At 36.4% G+C, this 22,961-nt stretch overlaps 1 protein-coding gene across 1 annotated transcript in view; it reads left to right on the top strand.

The window, feature by feature from the left end:
* The window catches only part of HERC1 (HECT and RLD domain containing E3 ubiquitin protein ligase family member 1), a 214,066-nt gene that overhangs the window by 55,118 nt on the left and 135,987 nt on the right, over positions 1-22,961 (top strand). The window contains exons 3-10 of the mRNA XM_082449135.1: positions 2,463-2,558; positions 12,976-13,170; positions 13,989-14,300; positions 16,489-16,585; positions 17,167-17,310; positions 18,405-18,532; positions 19,768-19,912; positions 21,479-21,650. Of these exons, the coding sequence (XP_082305261.1) occupies positions 2,463-2,558; positions 12,976-13,170; positions 13,989-14,300; positions 16,489-16,585; positions 17,167-17,310; positions 18,405-18,532; positions 19,768-19,912; positions 21,479-21,650 (1,289 nt within the window). The remainder of the gene's footprint in view (positions 1-2,462; positions 2,559-12,975; positions 13,171-13,988; positions 14,301-16,488; positions 16,586-17,166; positions 17,311-18,404; positions 18,533-19,767; positions 19,913-21,478; positions 21,651-22,961) is intronic.

Below are 22,961 nucleotides of genomic sequence, written 5' to 3'. Positions count from 1 at the left end.
GAGAGCAGGCTCCTGGGTGCTGGGGCTGGAATGGGATGAGCTGAGGCTGCCAAGCTGGGCGGGGCCAGGTATCCCATATGCTAAGGGGTTTTGAGCTTGATTCTGTAGGCAGTGGGGAGTCACTGAAGCAATTTTAAGCAGAGTAAAATCAGGTAGCAAGAATGTAAGGAAATGTACTCCATCAAGTCTTAATGTTCTTGTCTGATTTTCTTAAAAAGACAGATGTGAAAAAAACAAAAAGGTATTACATTATTTTCGATGGTAGGTAAATAAGAGAAAGGTAATTCAATGAAGACCTGTGAAACCACACATTTATGTTATTTTAATTTCCCATTTATCTTTGGACCTTTGAACTTCCTGTGGTATGTTAGCAGTGTATGAAGTTACACATTTCCAAAATGTAATTTCTTTAAAAATACCTAGGTATAGCCCTCTTTTTCTATTGTGCAGTATATTTACAAAACACATTAAGAATTCTATACAGAATGGGTTTTTAAGATATCTTTAATCCTAATTTACTGGGGCTGGATTAGTCTCACCCTTAACTATTGACTTTTTGGGGAGAACAGAAGTCAGTGACAGTCACTGCAGACAGTGTTTGAAGGATTTTTAAAAAAATTGGTTTGGTATTTTTAAATTTAGCAGGAGTTTATTAAAGACTCCCTGTGTTTTCTCTACTTTCTCCACGTACATCATACAAAATAATAATTACTGATGCCACTTTTGAGTTCTTACTATGTATTAAGAACTATGCTAAGCATGTTCTATGCATAATTTCAGTTATTCTTACCAACAGCCCTAAATAATAGAGGAATTATTCCTGTCTAAGGATAAGCAAACTTACCCTTAAGTCACATTGCCAGTAAGTGATGGAACATGGAATTAAACTCAGGTCTGTCACTGAAAACCTTATGGTATTTTCAGCATTTTCTTCATACTGTAGAAAGGCATAAAAAAGGAATTATTACCGGCCTGGTGCCAGCTCCTAGAAAGGTGTGGCAAGCTGCTGTTGTTTCTCATCTGCTTTTGGTTTGGTGATCAGTAGAGGTGGCCTTTAAATAACGGAGCCACAGATTACAATTGTGTTTTTCCCAGAAGTGCTACGCAGCTAATTATGGAATTTGGAGAGGCTGTGCCTCAAAGTATTTGCTGGTATAGCCACGCCTTGTGTGTCTAGGAACTAGATAATTTTGAGCACTCAGCTTCTGATATGACTCCAAGACCTGCACGTGGCTCTCGAAAGCCTTACTGCTTGAAGTGTGAGCCTCAGACAGCAGCATTGCCATCAGCTGGGAACTTGTTAGAAATGCAGAATCTCAGGCCCCCACCTATATTTACTGAATTGGAATCTTCATTTTAACAAAATTTCCAGATAACTTAATGTCCACATTAAAATTCGAGAAGCACCACCTAAGCAATAAAAAAGAAAAATTGATTTGGTGGCAGTAGCTTAGCACCTGATGACCCAGCGATAAATTAAATAGCCAACGTACTCATTTCTTTCATTACTTAGGAATCACGTTAATTAAAATAGTCTGAATTGATAAAATCATATAATCTTAGAGTTGGATGGGATCTTACAGAGCATCTAGGCCAACCTCCGTTCCGCAGTAGAGGATATACTTTTCTGTGGTATGTTTGCCTGGTGATCATCTAGAATCTAAATATTTTTACAACATAATAGTCTTTGAAATAAAGCCACAGATGAAAATTTTACAATTAGACGATGGATAAATCGGAGAAAGAACTTGACATTTGTGATGTAAAGATTTAAGGATATGGGAATTTGAGGGAACAGTGGAGGTCAAGTTCACTCTCTGATTTATCAGTTTTCAATGAAAGAATGATTTCTGGTCATAGCCATTGGGCCCTATTGTGGAGAGTAGGCAGTTAGTCACAGAGAGGAGCTATGATTCCTCAGTTGTGCTAGGAAAAAGATATTTTGTTGCTAATATAGTCAGGTAGCTACGTGAACTGACTTGTGGGACCTTTGTTGTGCTGAAACTAAGAAGGGAGGAACAGACTTACTGCTGCTCTGGTCAGGATCATCACTTAAGCTGGCTGCATTCTACTGTATTCTTGGAGCAAGTGGACAAGGCAGCCCCAGGGGAGTAGAATATTTGCTGGGACCCCATTTATTGGATATTGGCCCCCCAAAGAGTGTGTAGTTGGCAAAGTTCTGCCTCCTTGAGTGTTTTTAGGTCAAACCTTGTGACACTTAGAGCAAATCACTAATCAGGTAATAAGTTGAGGGATTGGTACTTAATTTACTGCTTCACTCTATAGCCATGTCTTTTATAACACTTACACATAAAATTGGTTTCATGACCTAATGTTAGGATTTGATCTTAATGCACATAATTATGTAAACAGTTCCTCAGATGTTTTTGTGGACTATTTAAGCGATTTTAATACATGTCTCTCTCCTTCGCTAACTGTATCCCACAATGTCTTAATTATAGAGTTCATCTGCTGATCGGAGTCAGTGGAGGGAACCACCCAGAACATCCGATGGCTTGTGCTCACTCTATGAGGCAGCTTTATGTCTCTTTGAAGAGGTACGTAATAATCATGGCTTTTATGTGAAAAATTACTTTGTCAAGGGATAAACTGGAAGATTGTGATTGACATATACATACTACTAGATATAAAATAGATAACTAATAAGGACGTACTGTATAGCAAAAGGAACTCTACTCAGTCCTCTGTAATGGCCTATATGGGAAAAGAATCTCAAAATGAGTGGATATATGTATATGTATAACAGATTCACTTTGCTGTACACCTGAAACTAACACAACATTGTAAATCAACTATATTCCAATAAAAATTTAAAAATCAGTCAATAAATAAAAATTACTTTGTCTTAAAATGCTATAGCATGTATTTATCCCTTAAAAATAATCCATTCAATCTCTGGAAAGGATGCAAAAGAAAGTGGCATCCGTGATTGGTTGCCTCTAGAAAGTGGAGCCGGGGTGTCTCGCATCAGGTGTGGGAAGGAGACATAGTTTTCAATGCATACCCTTTTATTCATTTTAGACTTTGTATCATGTGTATTTTTTTTAACATCTTTATTGGAGTATAATTGCTTTACATTGTTGTGTTAGTTTCTGCTGTAAAACAAAGTGAATCAGTTATATGTATACATATATTCCCATATCCCCTCCCTCTTGTGTCTCCCTCCCACCCACCCTCCCTATCCCACCCCTCTAGGTGGTCACAAAGCACCGAGCTGATCTCCCTGTGCTATGAGGCTGCTTCCCACTAGCTATCTATTTTACATTTGGTAGTGTATATATGTCCATGCTACTCTCTGACTTCATCCCTGCTTACCCTTCCCCCTCCCCCATGTGCATTTTTTAATTTAAAAATTTATTATTAAAACAGATACAGAAAGACATACAAATGTGTGCCTTAATGAATTATTATAAAACAAATGTCCTTTTAATCTGTGCCCAGGAAAGAAATAAAACTTTGCTAGCAACCCGAGAAACCCGTTCATGTCCTGGTTATTATCCCTTTCCTCCTTCCGTAAGTAACCACTATCCTGACTTCAAGAGTAGTCACTTTGTTTCATTTCTTTATAGTTGTGTGCATCCCTAGACACTATAGTTCAGTCTTCCCTATTAAAACAATCTATATATCTATATATATCTTTTTAGTATATATATATTTTTAATTAAAACATTTTTTTTTTTTGGCTGCGTTGGGTCTTCGTTGTGGCGTGCATGCTTTCTCTAGTTGCGGTGAGCAGGGGCTACTCTTCATTGTGGTGCACGGGCTCTCATTGTGGTGGCTTCTCTTGTTGTGGAGCACGGGCTCTAGGCGCACGGGCTTCAGTACTTGTGGCACATGGGCTCAGTAGTTGTGGCTTGCGGGCTCTAGAGCGCAGGCTCAGTAGTTGTGGCACACAGGCTTAGTTGCTCTGCGGCATGTGGGATCTTCCCGGACCAGGGCTTGAACCCGTGTCCCCTGCATTGACTGGCGGCTTCTTAACCACTGCGCCACCAGGGAAGTCCTATATATATCTTTTAAATCTCTTAATCTATAAGTTCCCCCTCCATTGTTTTTCTTTTCCTTTAGTGTATTTTTTCAGGAACTTAGACTTTTTAGGCTGTACAGTTTCCTTCCATCTGGATTTTGCTGATTGATTACTCATAATGCAGTTCCTATGTATCCCTGCATATTGACAGGTGAATCTAGAGACTTGATCAGTTTCAGGTTTGATCCCTTTGGCAAGGCTAAACATGGTGTTGTGATCTTCCATTTGGTTGTGTGTCTTTTTGTAGTATTAGCAGCCCTTGATTCTTTTTTTTTTTTTTAAATTATTTTTATTTATTTATTTATTTATTCATGGCTGTGTTGGGTCTTCGTTTCTGTGCGAGGGCTTTCTCTAGTTGCAGCAAGCGGGGGCCACTCTTCATCGCGGTGCGTGGGCCTCTCACTATCGCAGCCTCTCTTGTTGCGGAGCACAGGCTCCAGACGCGCAGGCTCAGTGATTGTGGCTCACGGGCCTAGTTGCTTCGCGGCATGTGGGATCTTCCCAGACCAGGGCTCGAACCCGTGTCCCCTGCATTGGCAGGCAGATTCTCAACCACTGCGCCACCAGGGAAGCCCAGCCCTTGATTCTTAATGATCAGATCTATTAATTCATTGATGCTTGGTTGCAAAATGGTGATATTCTAATTATATCATTCCTCTTTCATTTATTAATTGGAATGTTTTCATAAAGGAGATGATTCCCTTATTGACAATTTGGTTACCCTGCCACAGTTCAGACAGGAAAAGCAGAATAAATGCTTGATTCTCTCCACTTGATTTTTAAAAAAATTTTTAACACCGGTTTTTATTTACTAGTTTTCAGTTTAATGAATTGATCTCCTGTCATGTTCCAAACGTGACCAATTGGTTTCACTTGAAAAGTATTGTTATGAACTTGTAGATTTAAACCGATTCAAATTTTACTTCATGAATTATTATCTGTAGTGAAGCTCATATTGTTTTGTCTTTGGCCAACAGTCTTTCAGGGTAGTAGTCTCTTTCAGGGTGGTTCCCAAGTTCTTTTGACATAGGCCTAATAATCTTTGATGGCTTCCTTGCTATCTGACCCGTCAAATTGTTTCTCGACTCATATATTTCTTGATATGGAGCTGCAACCAGCTAGCTCTTTCTCCATAAACCCTGTTTCTTTAAGTGGAAAATAGTATTTCAGGACCACAATCAGGATGCTCATCACTACTAAGTCGGTATTATTTTTCTAGGCTCTTACAGTAGCCAGAGCTAGGAAATGTGTGTGTGTGCACGCACGCATGCATATTTAAAGCTAATATACCTCATGAGTTGATACTGATACCTTCAAAATCAGGGCTATAGAATTTCTGCTTTTCTATATTACATTTATATATCCTTTCTTCCAACTAAGAATGCTGATTCTGAAGGATACAGGGATATAGAATTAGAATATCCCATAATTATTTATTTTAATCATACAGTACACACACACACACAAAAAAACAGCAATCCTAAAATAAGACAAACACTACCACTGTATGATTACTAAAAATATTAACTTTTTACATATGCTTTCCCCATTTTTTGTAGTTGTATTATATCTACATACTCAGAACATATATACTCTCTGCCTTTTAACCCTCATTTAGTATGAGTTATACAAGTAACTACATATTTAATGCTCGCTGCCAGTTTCTGTCAGTGGCTCTATATTCTTTTTGGTTGTCTGAAGCTTATTCTCTAGTAGAATCCTCAATAAATACTCATGAAAAAGATTCTCTTAGTTCTTACATTTTAATTGCTGTGCACTTTATGCTTGAAAGTCAGTTTTGAGAAGATAAAATCTTTGGCTCACATTTTCTTCTACTTCTTAAGTATATTCATCCATTTTCTTCTGGCAGTAATTTTACTAGAATACATCTTGATGTTACCTATTCTGGGTTGATGTTCTCAGAGATGTGAGGATTTCAATATGTAGTTTCAAATCTTTTTTATTTCAGGGAAGTTTCCCTAAATTATTGTTTTGTATTTGGTTCTCATCTAGGACCCCTATTGTTTTTATGTTGGATTTTTTTTTTAAACATCTTTATTGGAGTATAATTGCTTTACAATGGTATGTTAGTTTCTGCTTTATAACAAAGTGAATCAGCTATATGTATACACATATCCCCATATCTCCTCCCTCTTGCATCTCCCTCCCACCCTCCCTATCCCACCCCTCTAGGTGGTCACAAAGCACTGAGCTGATCTCCCTGTGCTATGCGGCTGCTTCCCATTAGCTATGTATTTTACATTTGGTAGTATATATAAGTCCATGCCACTCTCTCACTTCGTCCCAGCTTACCCTTTCCCCTCCCTGTGTCCTCAAGTCCATTCTCTACGTCTGCGTCTTTATTCCTGTCCTGCCCCTAGGTTCTTCAGAAGAATTTTTTTTTTTTAGATTCCATATATGTAAGCATATGGGATTTGTTTTTCTCTTTCTGACTTACTTCACTCTGTATGACAGACTCTAGGTCCATCCACCCCACTATAGATAACTCAATTTCGTTTGTTTTTATGGCTGAGTAATATTCCATTGTATATATGTGCCACATCTTCTTTATCCATTCATCTGTCAGTGTACACTTAGGTTGCTTCCATGTCCCAGCTATTGTGAAGAGTGCTGCAATGAACATTGTGGTACATGACTCTTTTTGAATTATGGTTTTCTCATGGTACATGCCTAGTAGTGGGATTGCTGGGTCGTATGGTAGTTCTATTTTTAGTTTTTTAAGGAACCTCCATACTGTTCTCCATAGTGGCTGTATCAGTTTACATTCCCACCAACAGTGCAAGAGGGTTCCCTTTTCTCCACACCCTCTCCAGCATTTATTGTTTGTAGACTTTTTCATGATGGCCATTCTGAGTGGTGCGAGGTGATGCCTCATTGTAGTTTTGATTTGCATTTCTCTAATGATTAGTGATGTTGAGCATCCTTTCATGTGTTTGTTGGCAATCTGTATATCTTCGTTGGAGAAATGTCTATTTAGGTCTTCTGCCCATTTTTGGATTGGGTTGTTTTGTTTTTTTGATATTGAGCTGCTTGTAAATTTTGGAGATTAATCCTTTGTCAGTTGCTTCATTTGCAAATGTTTTCTCCCATTCTGAGGGTTGTCTTTTCATCTTGTTTATGGTTTCCTTTGCTGTGCAAAAGCTTTTAAGTTTCATTAGGTCCCATTTGTTTAGTTTTGTTTTTATTTCCATTTCTTTAGGAGGTGGGTCAAAAAAGATCTTGCTGTGATTTATGTCATAGAGTGTTCTGCCTATGTTTTCCTCTAAGAGTTTTGTAGTGTCTGACCTTACATTTAGGTCTTTAATCCATTTTGAGTTTATTTTTATTTTCTAATTTCATTCTTTTACATGTAGCTGTCCAGTTTTCCCAGCAACACTTACTGAAGAGGCTGTCTTTTCTCCATTGTATATTCTTGCCTCCTTTATCAAAGATAAGGTGACCATATGTGCGTGGATTTATCTCTTGGCTTTCTATCCTGTTCCATTGATCTATATTTCTCTTTTTGTGCCAGTACCATACTGTCTTGGTTACTGTAGCTTTGTAGTATAGTCTGAAGTCACGGAGCCTGATTCCTCCAGCTCCATTTTTCTTTCTCATGATTGCTTTGGCTATTTGGGGTCTTCTGTGTTTCCATACAAACTGTGCAATTTTTTGTTCTAGTTCTGTGAAAAATGTCATTGGTAGTTTGATAGGCATTGCATTGAATCTGTAGATTGCTTTGGGTAGTATAGTCATTTCCACAATGTTGATTCTTCCAATCCAAGACCATGGTATATCTCTCCATCTGTTTGTATCATCTTTAATTTCTTTCATCAGTGTCTTATAGGTCTTTTGTCTGCATACAGGTCTTTTGTCTCCTTAGGTAGGTTTATTCCTAGGTATTTTATTCTTTTTGTTGCAGTGGTAAATGGGAGTGTTTCCTTAATTTCACTTTCAGATTTTTCATCATTAGTGTATAGGAATGCAAGAGATTTCTGTGCATTAATTTTGTATCCTGCTACTTTACCAAATTCATTGATTACCTCTAGTATTCTTCTGGTAGCATCTTTAGGATTCTCTATGTATAGTATCATGTCATCTGCAAACAGTGACAGCTTTACTTCTTTTCCGATTTGGATTCCTTTTATTTCTTTTTTTTCTCTGATTGCTGTGGCTAAAAATTCCAAAACTATGTTGAATAATAGTGGTGAGAGTGGGCAGCCTTGTCTTTTTCCTGATTTTAGTGGAAATGGTTTCAGTTTTTCACCATTGAGAACGATGTTGGCTGTGGGTTTGTCATATATGGCCTTTATTATATTGAGGGAAATTCCCTATATGCCTACTTTCTGGAGGGTTTTTATCATAAATGGGTGTTGAATTTTGTCAAAAGCTTTTTCTGCATCTATTGAGATGATCATATGGTTTTTATCCTTCAGTTTGTTAATATGGTGTATCACTTTGATTGATTTCCATATATTGAAGAACCCTTGCATTCCTGGGATAAACCCCACTTGATCATGGTGTATGATCCTTTTAATGTGCTGTTGGATTCTGTTTGCTAGTATTTTGTTGAGGATTTTTGCATCTGTGTTCATCAGTGATATTGGCCTGTAGTTTTCTTTCTTTGTGACATCTTTGTCTGGTTTTGGTATCAGGGTGATGGTGGCCTCATAGAATGAGTTTGGGAGTGTTCCTCCCTCTGCTGTATTTTGGAAGAGTTTGGGAAGGATAGGTGTTCGCTCTTCTCTAAATGTTTGATAGAATTCGCCTGTGAAGCCATCTGGTCCTGGGCTTTTATTTGTCGGAAGATTTTTAATCACAGTTTCAATTTCAGTGCTTGTGATTGGTCTCTTTATATTTTCTATTTCTTCCTGGTTCAGTCTCGGATGTATGTTGGATCTTTAACAATTAACAATTAACTTAGTAATTGTCACTTTTTCTTGAATACTTTTTATATCATTTTCATTTCTTTTTTTATTTCTAAACAGCTTTTTCCTTTTTATCTTTTGTTGCTCATAAGGTATTATCTTTTGTATTTATTTACTCTTGGATTTCTTATAGTTTATTCCTCATTTCTGAAATGATTTCTTCTCTTATTTCTAATTCTTTTTTTGAGTCTGTCACCTCATTTTTGAATGCTTCTCTTTCAGTTTTGTGTTTTTCTTTCAAGTCTTGTTTCATTTTCTTAATCCCTTTACCTTGCTTTGAAATAGGTTACAGTTTGATCTGTTTTGTGGGTAGTTCCCATCTGTCATGCTTTTATTGTACGGATGTTATTCTGCCTCTTTTCCTTTTTTTCCCCAATAACAAGTTCATATGGAATTTGACCTTCATACTTTTCTGTTGCTTATTTTTATGAAAAACTTGTTTTCCTGAATTTTCAGAATGGGGTGCGATTCAAGATAGCTTTTCTAAATCCATAAACTCCCTTTCTCTACTGTTTTTGTGTAACGTTAGAAAAAATAAGGTGGTTTCAAGCATATTCCCCTCCCCACCTTTTATCTTAACTTTTTCTCTTTCCTTTCTGTTGTCCTCATTCTGCTCAACTTTTATTCCGCTCCCAGTAGTTTCTGCTCAGTATGAGGGCTCTGTCCTGGAAGGGAGTACTGGCTTTTCAGTTTCAAGAATTCACAAGAGCTAGACTGCTCTAGCTTTTTTCAGACTTCTCATCATGGAACCTTTGTACTTACCTGCTATCAGAGAGGGCAAACTCTTCCCAGTTGCAGCTGCTGTTCTTAGATTGGCTCACTGTTCTTTCTGGTGAGTACCTGATTGGTTGTTTTGGGTTTTTCTTATTCTGAGGTCTGTCAGACACTCTTTGGCTTCCTCCTGCACAGATATTATTCCCATGCAGATTCTGTGTTTGGTGGTGGTTTGTCTGCACCTGCTTATATTTTGGAGTTATTGGAGCTATGTTTGTCTAGTTTTATTGTGACTATTAAGCACAAATTTGGAGTTTAGCCTTCTATTTGTTTTGTGTAATGATTCCATGTTTAGAAAACTACATTGCTGCTGCTATTGTCATCTTTTCCAGAATTCTACGCGCCCCCCCCAGTTGTTTTTTTTTGTTGTTTGTTTTGTTTTGTTTTGTTTGTTTATTTGTTTTTCTTGGCTGCATTGGGTCTCTGTTGCTGCACATGGACTTTCTTTAGTTGCGGCAAGCGTGGGCTACTCTTCATTGTGGTGCACGTGCTTCTCATTACGATGGCTTCTCTTGTTGCGGAGCACGGGCTATAGGTGTGTGGGCTTCAGTAGTTGTGGCATGCGGGCTCTAGAGCGCAGGCTCAGTAGCTGTGGCATGTGGGCTTAGTTGCTCCGCAGCATGTGGGATCTTCCTGGACCAGGGCTTGAACCCGTGTCCCCTGCATTGGTAGGTGGATTCTTAACCACTGCACCATCAGGGAAGCCCCTCCCCCAGTTGTTTTTAAAAAACACATTTCTAAGTCTTGTGAACAGATTTTTTTTTACCCCTCCCCTCCCCCTCCCCTTTGCTTCCCCCTCCCCCTCCCCTTTGCTTCCCCCTCTCCTTTCCTCCCCTTCCCTCCTCTCCCCTTCCCCTTCCCTTCCCCTTCCCCTCCCCTCCCCTTCTCCTCTCTTCTCTCTTCTTCATGGGGGTCAGGGAAGGAGGGCTATGATTTTTTTAAGCCTTATTGTAGAGCAGTAGTCCCTTCTTATATATGGGGAATACATTCCAAGACCCCCAGTGGATGCCTGAAACCATGAATAGTACCAAACCCTATATATACCATGTTATTTCCTATACATACATACCTATGATAAAGCTTAATTTATAAATTAGGTACAGTAAGAGAATATCCAAATTGCCAGCATCACAACTCTTGCACTTAGGGGCCATTTTTAAGTAAAATAAGGATTACTTGAACACGAGCACTGAGATACTGTGGCAGATGAGCTGATAACCAGATGGCTACTAAGTGACTTAATGGGTGGCTAGCTTATATAGTGTGGCTATGCTGGACAAAGGGGTAATACTCAGAACAGTATGCAGTTTAAAACTTATGAATTGTTTATTTCTGGAATTTTCCATTTAATATTTTCCGACAACGGTTGACTGCCAGTAACTGAAACCACAGAAAGTGAAACCGTGAATAAAGGGGGACTACTGTAATAGATCTTTAGATAAAAAATTCTAACCTACTTGGGCCCATCATCCTCCTTTTGTCAGCAGCAGAATTTCAGATCTCTTATTAGGGACTGTCAGCCTTTACTTATGCATATTTTGTATGTCCTCAAAACTCTTCTCATGTTCACTGAAAATTATTCGTCTGACACACATATTCTGTTGTTTTGTGTACTATTTAAAGATTCTGACTGAAATTACTCTATCCCTTCCCATTTCATGGTCTGGCAATATAATATATTGACTTTTGAAGATTCTTCTTTTATTGTTTTACTTGATTCAGAGAAAAACAAAAACAAAACCAAAAAAACCCCTAAAAGGCAGACAACAAATTGACAACAGCTGTAGTCAGAGATAATATCTTTATTGTATGGGATTCATACAAAGTGAGTAAAAAATCCATTAAACCCTAATGAATAAATGGGCAGAAGTTAGTTGTAAGCAAATAGATGGAAAAACTTTAGTTCTGTTGATAATAAGGAAGTGTGACGTGAAAAGAATACATCCTCTTTTTTCTCACTTTACTTTTCAAAAAAAATTTAAAGCATAATACTTATCGGTGTGGGTGCAGTGAGACTGGTGCTGTCACATAGACGTATTCATTGGTTAGGGCAACTGTGATGACAACCCTGGGTCCTATGCTTTTGGCAGGGTTTTGAGGAGAGGGGAGGCGGAGAGGAGAAGCCTGGATTTTTATAAAGCATTATGCATGGCAATAGACCTTACCATCATATTCAACACAAATGGTAAATAAGCCATGATTTTTTATATAGCTATAGCTATATCTATATACATATACAGATATGTATAGATATGTGTGTGAGTGTTGAATTGCTCTGGACCTTTATCGTTTTTAGGACCGCCCTCATTTTATACATTGCTGGTGATGAAATAATATTGTAACACCAGTTTTGAAAGCAATTTGGTATGGTATGTTTCAGGAATCAGAAGATTGTTGTCATTTTTTGCATATAGTAGTCCCATGTCCGAGGTTCTCTACTAAGTGAAGTAATTAAAAATGTAGCAACAGGAGGAGGAGGAGGAGGAGGAGGCCGCCTAGGCGGCAGGGAGTGAGCCAGTGCCCAGGGTGAATCAATGGAAACCCCCCGACGAAGCCAGCCGGGAACACACTTCAGTGCAGCCAAATAGCATTGATTATTTTCCTTCCAAAAAAACAAAACAAAACAATGAAGTAGCCACAACTATATTCTTAAAAATGACTCATATAACAAATAAGTAGAAAGAATCTCAAGTGTCCTCTTAAAGGAAAATGCTTAAGTAAATTGTGATTTTTACATTAGATGGAATATTATTGGTTCAATTACGAAGATTAAGTAGACATAGAGAAAAGTCTGCATGGCCCTTTTGTATCGTCACGTATGTATCCCCTGTGATAACTATGTTAAAGAGCGTGTATATGCAAAACTCTGGAAGGACATATATAAAAAAAGATAGCATATGTTGTATTAAGGTGATGGGATTATCAAAGGTAGGTTTTTTTCTACTTTGTTCTTCTATAATGCTGTTATATGCGTTAATAAAATATTTAGTTAATAAAGGCTTGTGTGTCTCCCCCTTCCCATTTTTGCCACCTTTGTTGGTATCTTTTAGTGCTTTATTCTGCAGAAGTAAATAGTCTAGCCATCTGTGTTTAAGATTGGATGTGTTATTTGAGCAGTTTAGATAGTTTTCGAAGAAGGAAAGTCAACAATAATTTCAGAGAATATTTATAAAAATATCTGCACTAAGAATGTCTTGACTATTTATTGCATGTTTCTTATTTTACTAGGTTTGCAGAATGGCGTCTGATTACTCAAGAACATGTGCTAGCCCAGATAGCATTCAGACTGGTGATGCTCCCATTGTTTCAGAAACCTGTGAGGTTTATGTTTGGGGGAGCAATAGCAGCCATCAGTTGGTAGAAGGCACACAGGAGAAAATATTACAGCCCAAACTGGCTCCTAGTTTCTCTGACGCGCAGACTGTGAGTTCTCTGCATACCTTACAAATTGGTACATGACAGGGTTTGCTTTAAATAATGTTAAGAGTGGTTTTTTTTGTTTTTTGTTTTAATGAATGAATGTTCTTGCTTGTTTCTTATCTATATTGTTTCTATACTATACTGCATCAGCTTTTTCATTTTCATAGAAAAAATATTTTAAGTCCCTCATTTCCCTAATAGTGTTTCCAAGTTTTAAAAAGTTAAATTTGCATCTGGAGTTTTAAAAAGAATTATGAATGGCAGCATACTTACCCTTATATTCAACACAAATGGTAAATAAGACTAAGTAAAAATTAGAATTTTCCCTTTGCCATATTGGCATTTCATTTTCTTATTATGATCACTTTTTTTACATTTGTAGCTAACTTTTAGGCAAAATGGAACTTTCTATTTTATTATTTTCATTAAAACATATGTTTTTCTCAAATGAATTTAGAATATATATTACATGGTTCTTGTTATAATGGACCCTAAGGAATTACAGGAAAAATTTCCTTCTTGCCCTTCACCAATTATATAAGAGGAGGCTAAACATTTTTCTTTGTTGTTTCATTGAACCATGACTGGATAGATAACCTGAAAAGATAAAATACACATTAATTTGAATTCAACAATAAAGTCAACATGAATAGGCCATTAATAGTTTTCTTAATTTTCTGTTTACTTCTTAATCTCTATGGAGATTCATATTCTGCTTTAAAAGATATCCTTTGAGCCTCTTTGGTAAAATTAACTTAAATATTATACTTTGATTCTCACAGAAGCATTTTATATCTATGATTCTGTTTGTTTGCTTATAGATTGAAGCTGGACAATACTGCACTTTTGTCATTTCTACGGATGGCTCTGTCAGAGCTTGTGGTAAAGGCAGCTATGGGAGACTGGGCCTTGGAGATTCTAATAATCAGTCTACTTTAAAAAAATTAACATTTGAGCCTCACAGGTCCATTAAAAAGGTCTCATCTTCTAAAGGATCTGATGGTCATACTTTAGCTTTCACTACAGAGGGAGAAGTCTTCAGCTGGGGAGATGGTGATTATGGGAAGCTGGGACATGGAAATAGTTCAACACAGAAATATCCGAAGCTTATTCAGGGCCCTCTGCAGGGAAAGGTATGTGCCTTCTTTTTGGATTTAAGAATAATTAGATGCACTGGTACTGTGATTGCTATAATTGACGATATCTTTCAGATTTTGATGTATACTTTCTGAAGTAGCCCACCCTCCCAACCCTTTGGCTTATCTTTTGTATATCTGCTTGATGGTTTACAACACACTTTCACATACACTATTTAATTTTAATTCTTATAACAGCCTTGTTAAAGTAGTTATTATTTTCATTTCACAGATAGGAAACTGAGAATCATCCATTTAACAAATATTTATTTAGTACCTTCCAAATGCCAGGCAGTGTTTTAGGCATTAGACATATAACAGTGAACAAAACAGACAAGATTCTTACTCTCATGGAGCTTTAATCTGTGAGCTAGAGATGATAAATAAGTAAGCAAACACATAAAATAATTTCAAATAATAGTAAAGAAAAAATTGAGTAATGTAATAGATACTAACTTTGGCTGGGTGTGATATTAGATAATGAGGTCAGAGGGTTCTCTTGGAGCAGGTGGCATTTTAACAAAAACTTAAATAAGACATTTAAAGTGGTTAAGTAACTTGGCCAAGGTCACACACAAATAAATGGCACCATTAGAAACTGAACATAGGTCTCCTCTTTTTATTTCTATTTTACCTTTTCTTAAATGAAGCCATTTTCCTAACTTAAAATTATATGCAATTTTGTGAGTTCCTCCATTTTAAGATTGCTTTCTTTCTATGAATGTTTTCTTATATAAAAGTCTTTAAAGTTAAAATTTTATTTTATACTAAAATTAAAAGTGGGACACTTCTTTCATGGGAGTTTGTCTGACAAAGTTGGCTCTCAAATGAATTTTACTTTATTATAACTTTCAATGTTTAACTTAGACATCAGCCTCAAAGCAGTGAGCCTTGGAACATTCCACTTAATATCAGGGGGTCCTTGATAAGATGTTGAATGTGGGACTCTAAGGAACTTCAGATAAATACTCTTTAAAGTTATATTTTTTAAGTTTTTCTAGCACCTTTTTTCTTAATTCCCATTGTTTTAAATTTTCTTTACATATATATATATACATATACACACACACACACATATATACGTGTGTGTGTGTATGTGTATATATATATATATTTTTTTTTTTTTTGGCTGCACCGCACAGCTTGCACGATCACAGCGGTGGCCCAGTGAACTCGGGCCACCGCTATGAAAGCGCTGAGTCCTAACCGCTGAACCTCCAGGGAATTCCTTATTTATATTCTTTTAATGTTCCATTTTATAATGGAAACATTGCCAGTTAAAAATAACTTAGTATGAATATCATGAAGGAAAAATTCCCAAAAAGTAAAATAATTTACAGATAAAAATTTCAGAGGTTCTTAGCATATTATCTAAAATGTAGTAGGTGCTCAGTATTTTTAATTGAATCTAAATTTTGAATTTTCTAAAGTGAGTTCTAATTTTTGGATATTAAAAAATGTGGAGTTATTAGTATGGATATTTTTTCTGTTTATCTTTTTTTCAGCAGTTAGTGATTTTGATCAGTGTTAAAAAGGTATAAGTGATCCCCAAATTATGCTGCCATATACCCTTATTTCCCTGATTCTGCCCATAAACTGTGTAGCTATTTGAGGGTAAAGAGATACTATTAGAAGTTTAATTGATATAAGCTTATATCTTAGATCTTTCTTCATTGGTAATAGTCAATGTGTTTTTGAGAGTTAATCCTATTATGTAATGAATTTTTCTTGATTAGCCAGGACTGGAGGTTTTGTGTTAATGTTATATTTAAAATTTTTTCATTGTTCCATGAGTGTTCAGCCCCATCCAGCTCTTTGAGTAAAGAGTTGATTGGTGATATAGTATTGTTGCAGGTGATTAGATTGATGTATTTGGGGCAGGGAGGAGTGAGCGAGAGAGTGCTGCTAGCCTTTGCAGTCTCTTTGTGTGAATTAAGAAAAGTCGTCCTCTCTAGGTAGAAGTCAGAGTTTGTGGCTTGGCCAACAGAGCTTAGGCTGTATTTCAGCAATTTCTTGATCCTTTATGCAGGCAGCCTTGTCCTGGGCAAAACCTCCACAACTGTACATGGCACTTCTGGATGAGTTGTGAATATCAGTATCTCTGAAGTCTCTGTGTATAGGATCAAATGTGAAGTCTATGTTTTAGTATCTTGTGTTCATCAAATTCACTTTGTGTACAATACAGGTAGTTGTTTGTGTGTCAGCTGGATACAGACATAGTGCTGCTGTCACGGAGGATGGTGAATTATACACATGGGGTGAAGGAGACTTTGGAAGATTAGGTAAGATTTTTTAAAAATTGAAGTTAGTCTCACAGAAAAATAGAATTGATGATGGTTACTGAGAAGTGGTGAGACTAAATTTAATAGGCCAAAGACTGTCATTTATTTTTGTTAGCTTTAAGCTCAGAGGAAGATAATTTTATATAGAGAGTACCTAGATTCTGGTGCTGAAATTTAAGATGTAATTAAATCTAGTAAGTATTTACTACTTTGTGCAGGCACTATAGGATTTCAGGGATAAGAAAGATATCATCCTAAAGTGATCCTGAAGTGTGTTATCTAGGAGGTAGTGAAAACAAGTCAGCGTTAACGATACTAGACAGCATTAGATAAGTGCTGTGAGAGGAGCATAATAGAATGTTCTACTGATTCAGTGAAGGGACTGGGTATCTCATGTTGGGAGCAGCCTAGAAGATTAGATGAGAAGATATTAGAAATGATTCTGTTTTTCATATTTAATTGCACTTTAAAAATTCCTCATTTCTGTTAATAACTTGTAATGTTTATTCTACCTGTGAAGTAATGGCCTAAAGAAAAAGAGCTAACATTATTTCTTTGTTGTTTTGTGTGTTTTATCCAAGGTCATGGTGACAGTAATAGCCGTAACATTCCAACGTTAGTAAAAGACATTAGCAATGTAGGAGAGGTTTCTTGTGGCAGTTCACATACTATTGCTTTATCTAAAGATGGGAGAACTGTATGGTCTTTTGGAGGAGGAGACAATGGTATGTAAAAAATTATTTATTGATAGCTTTGGCCTTTTTTCCGTGACTTTTAAAAAAATTTTTCAGTTATACAAGGCTATTGTAGAAAAACTCAAATGTATATAGGTGAGCAGAAATTTTTAAAATTTAAATAAATTTTTCTTAAAAAATTTAAGAAAAATTTGCTCTAAGCATTGTTAAAATTTTGGGAGATAAATATATATGCATTTATATAAATATGTACCTATATTTCTACATAGATGTTTTAAAAAACCAAAGCAGACGTATATATACCATAGTTACTGTCTTATAACTTGTTTGTTTTTAATCTAACAGTATCTTATGAATATCTTTCTATGTCAAAAAACATGACTCTACATTTTTCTTTTCAGTGGCACAAAGTATTCTTTCATATGATTGTAGCAAAACTTACAAAACAATTTATTATTGTTGAATATCTACATGGTTTCCAATTTTTTTCAATATTAAAAACAATACAGTGAATGACTAAATCTTTTTCTACTTTAGTCACTCCTACCAGTGATGCGAGAATGCTCATTTCCCCATATCCCTCAACAACACTGGCTATTAAAATTAAGATAATTAAAAAAATAGTTTCATTAGTGAAAATGGTATTTAATCTGTATTTCGTCCTTAGTGAGGTAGTTGGCCATTTGTTTTTCTTCTTTGGTGATTTGCCAAGTTCTCTATTTGGTGAATTATTGAGTCTTTTAAAAAAAATTTAAAATAATTATATGCATACACATTCTTGTATAAGGACCTGTTTATTATATCAGCAAATTTGAAGTTAGAAGTATGACCATTAAAGGGGAGAAAGACAGCAAATTAATTTTCCATATCTCTCTTAAAGTGGTTTTAATTGCTTGAAATTAAAATTCAGGAAACAATTGTTTATTGGTTTCTTTCTTGTAATAAAACCATTCATTTGTTGACATCCTCTGCTATCAGAAACTTAGAGCTTTCTAAAATGTGGACAATCTGTCAGGTTAGTGATGGAAAGATTAGTGATATTTATCAACATTAATACTAAGAAAAAGAATAGCGTTTCTTTGAAACAAGTAAATTGTTTAACTTGAATGTGTTTGTTTTTATAGGCAAACTTGGCCATGGTGATACCAACAGAGTGTATAAACCTAAAGTTATTGAAGCTTTACAAGGAATGTTCATTCGCAAAGTTTGTGCTGGAAGTCAGTCTTCACTTGCTTTGACATCAACAGGGCAGGTAGGACTAAGGGATGAGCATAAAAGGTTTAGAGTATTTCAGAGGACCAGATGACTAAAAAGTGATAATTGTATTTAAATTTTGAAGTTAAAAAATACATTTTAAAGTTAATCTACTGAAATGAAATATTTTCTCCTGTTTGAAGAAGTTGAGTATCTGAGAAGGAGCCAGGTTTTCTGACCTGGCCTGTGTGAGCCAGATAAACTTACTGTTAACCCCATGTTCTTTGTATTAAGATGGTTTTAAAAAAGCTTTTAGCACTAAACACCCCTTAAACCTTTTCCTAAAAATCATGAATAGTGGGGGAAAGTGAGAATAGATCTTGCTGGAACCAGTGATATGAACTAAGAAGGCAAGAAGGTGATCAAAAGAGAGAGCAAGGAGAACATTTCCAGATGGAAAATAATCTGAGAGGGTTAGGTGGTTAGGTGTTTCTGAAAGAGGGTTACTCAGGCTTAGGATACTTAGAATTGTATAATCCCTTTATAAACTTGTGATTTTCTACATGCATATTTTGACTTCCCTCTGTTTGTTTGTTGGTGATGGAGAGGGTCCAGGTATGGTGATAGACTGACAATAATTTTGCTCCTTACATCCATCAGCAATGACAGTGAAAAAGTGAGCTGATCACTCATTGTTTCACATGTAGGAATCTATTATATGCCAGGCAGTGGTATAAAAATGTTTCTGACATTCACATGGCAGATGAGGAGCAAAGCTGAAATTACCATATTATTTAATTATTTTTGAAAGACTGGAATGCCTTGCTGTAAAAGATCTAACGCAAAACTATTTATCATTTTGTATTTAATTATGTTAGTCATTTGTTACAATGCTGGTTGCTGTCTTAAAATTTAAAACTTCTCTTTTACATCTTTCTCACTGTGAGTTTTGTGGCAGGAATCCATGAATTGAAGCCAAAAGATGCTCACTTATTTGATGTATAGCCACTGGCAAATCACAAACCTTCCTTGAAAATCATGTGCTTCTTTTTTATGAGAGGGTTAATAACTTCTGGTTTAAATGATTATATAAGATAGATTCAACTTTGAATGATTATATAAGATAGATTCAAAGATTTCAACTTTGAATTGAAAGTTTCTATAACAACAAAAAGTTATTATTTAGTATCAAACCACACTCTTATTTAATAGATTATATTTATTTCTAAACAATGTAAGTTGTTAACCTACCATCTCAGGATATTATGTGTAGTGTATTTCTCTTTGTTTCAGGTCTATGCTTGGGGCTGTGGCGCTTGTCTAGGTTGTGGTTCTTCAGAAGCTACTGCACTGAGACCCAAGCTTATTGAAGAACTGGCTGCCACAAGAGTAGTTGATATTTCTATTGGAGACAGTCATTGTTTGGCTCTTTCTCATGGTAAGATGATTTGTTTTTAAAGAAACAGTATTAGGTTTTAAAGGCACTTTCAAGTTCATACCATCCTTTTTCTCCCCCCATCTTTAACATACCAAGTTGGCTATGATTTTAAAATTTTTTAATTTATATTGGACGGTGGTTGACTTGCAATGTTGTGTTAGTTTCAGGTATACAGCAAAGTGATTCGGTTATACATATACATGTATCTATTCCTTTTCAAGTTCTTTCAGAACAACACAGTGAGGTAGGCAGAGGAGTACTTACCAACCAGTGGAAAGACCTAAGGTGTTCTGGGCTGGGTGGAACTGGGGAAGGAGATGGGAAAGGAGTGCATATCATAAAGGATACCATAGTGTTGCTCTTCTGGGGAAACCAGGAATCAAATTTGGTGGTTGTCGTCATGGTAGGGCACAGAGCACGGTCCTTGAGAGGAGGGGAGTGAGAGATTATGCAATGGGTGGGTCACCTCACAGAAGCATGTCCTCCCTTGTCATTCATCCACAGAGTGTGTTTGCTTCCTCCTGCTCAGTCATTCTCAGCCTTCCAAGTTCAGTTCAAATAGAATTACCATATGATATGGCAATTCCACTCTGGGTATATACCGAAAAGAACCGAAAACAGAGGCTCAAACAGATAATTGTACCCCAATGTTCATAGCAGTGTTATTCACCAGAGGGTGGAAACAACTTAAGTTTCCACCAAAAGACGAATGGATAAATAAAATGGGGGTATATCCATAGAGTGGAATATTATTCAGCCTTATAAAGGAATGAAATACTGATCTGCGCTACAACGTGCGTGAATCTTGAAGACATTGTGCTGAGTGAAATGAAAGAACAAATATCATGTGATTCCACTTATATGAGGTATCTAGAGTAGGCAAGTTCATAGAGACAGAGCAGAGTAGAGGTTAACAGGCACTGGGAGGAAGGGGGGATGGGGAGATATTGCTTAATGGGCACAGGGTTTCTGTTTGGGATGATGAGAGGTTTCTGGAAATGGATAGTAGTGATGCTTGCACAGCACTGTGAATGGATTTAATGTCTCTGAATTGTGCACTTAAAAATGATTAAAATGTGAGTTTTATGTTATACGTATTTTACTGCAATTAAAAATAAGTAAATGAATGATTGGATGGATGGATGAGCAGATGGATGGATGAATAAATGAATGAATAAGAAAACTAATTCAGTTCAGGGCTCATGGCCTACAGAAAGCTTTCCTGGATCCAGCCTGATTGGAACAGCCTGGGACGTACTATACTCTGATTATTAGTGCACTTGACTGTCTCCACACTAAGCTGTGAGCTCCTGGAGAATATGGACCATGCCCTGTTCCACTTCATATCCCTGACTCTAACCAAAGGCCTAGCACATTGTGACAATTTGATAATTCTGTTTTAAATTAATGGATCTGAAAACATGGCATGTTTGAAACGCATATTTTAGGTTTTAAATAAATGAAACAGGTATCACCTACAAAAAAAAATAGTATTAAGTATTACCTTCCATAAATATTTTACATTGAAATTTGGCTTTTCTTTTGTTCTTTATGTTTTGTTTTTAGATAATGAAGTTTATGCCTGGGGCAATAACTCAATGGGGCAGTGTGGGCAAGGAAATTCCACGGGTCCTATTACTAAACCAAAGAAAGTGAGTGGCTTAGATGGCATAGCTATTCAACAGATCTCCGCTGGAACATCACATAGTCTGGCATGGACTGCTCTTCCTAGGGACAGGTAAATGTGCTCACGTTTAAAATTTCTTGTGTTTTAGGGCTTCCCTGGTGGCGCAGTGGTTAAGAATCCGCCTGCCAATGCAGGGGACACGGGTTCAAGCCCTGGTCCGGGAAGATCCCATATGCCGCGGAGCAACTAAGCCCGTGCGCCACAACTACTGAGCCTGAGCTCTAGAGCCCACGTGCCACAACTACTGAAGCCCGCGTGCCTAGAGCCCGTGCTCCGCAACAAGAGAAGCCACTGCAATGAGAAGCCTGTGCGCTGCAACTAGAGAAAGCCTGCGTGCAGCAACGAAGACCCAAAGCAGCCAAAAATAAATAAATAAAATAAATAAATTTATTTAAAAAAATTTCCTGTGTTTTATTAACAGCAGAAACACTAATAAAAGCAGAAATAATTGTACTTTGTTCATAAAATACCCTTCTATTTCTAGTATTGATTTTTTTACTGTCCTAGACATGCCATCTCGATTTCTTTCATTTTAATTGTTGAGGTTAGATATGTTTCATAAGCAAGAAGTTATACCGTATATTAAGATATTGTCTTAATTTAAGTGTCTTTTAAGCATTTTGAATTCCTTCCCTGTCTCCAGATACTGATCTTAAATATTGTGGCCACATATCAAGAGGAAGTTAAATTAAAATAATCAAAATCAGAACTAGGTTTTATTGCTTTTTAACAGTTAATTAGCTTCCATGCCCTTTATCTGGTTGTTTTTTTGAAAAGAAGCAGTGGCCATACTTTTAAATAAAGGAAGTTAGTTTTTGCAGAAATTTAGCTTTTTCCTAATGGGATAACCATATCTTTTTTAGATAATCAGGTAGGTAATTTTTAGCCAATATTTGAAGATTGAATTTTAAGAAACTTTGAGGTTATTTCAGCTATTTTCAGATGTATATGGGCTAATTAATAACTTAGAATGTATTATATTTGTATTCTAGACCTTTGATTCAGATGGGGTTTATTATATCATTCTAACCAATTTAAAACATTTATAGGTAATTACCCTCCAAAACAAAACCGAAAATATAATAAATTGAATACAAATAATTTGCTGTTAGTATTAAATCTGCAACTTCTCACCTTATATGTAGAAAATTGGTTTCCAAGATCTTGAAAATTTTCACAAGAGTTTTCAAGAGGTTTTCTTTTAGTAGATTTCAGTATATCACTTTACAGAGTCAGACTATTTTTCTTAATATGAACTATACATCTTATAGGCCCTAAGAACCAGAAGGGTCTATAGTAGATCATGTGGCTCAGCCCTCTGACTTCAGGTGAATGAATAGCCAGACCTTGCAAAATAAGTAG

Source organism: Balaenoptera physalus (assembly GCF_965194825.1).
Source record: "Balaenoptera physalus genome assembly, chromosome: 2".
In the NCBI taxonomy this organism is placed as follows: domain Eukaryota; kingdom Metazoa; phylum Chordata; class Mammalia; order Artiodactyla; family Balaenopteridae; genus Balaenoptera; species Balaenoptera physalus.
Note: the sequence above shows the minus strand (reverse complement) of the source record. Positions and strands in the feature narration are given on the sequence as shown.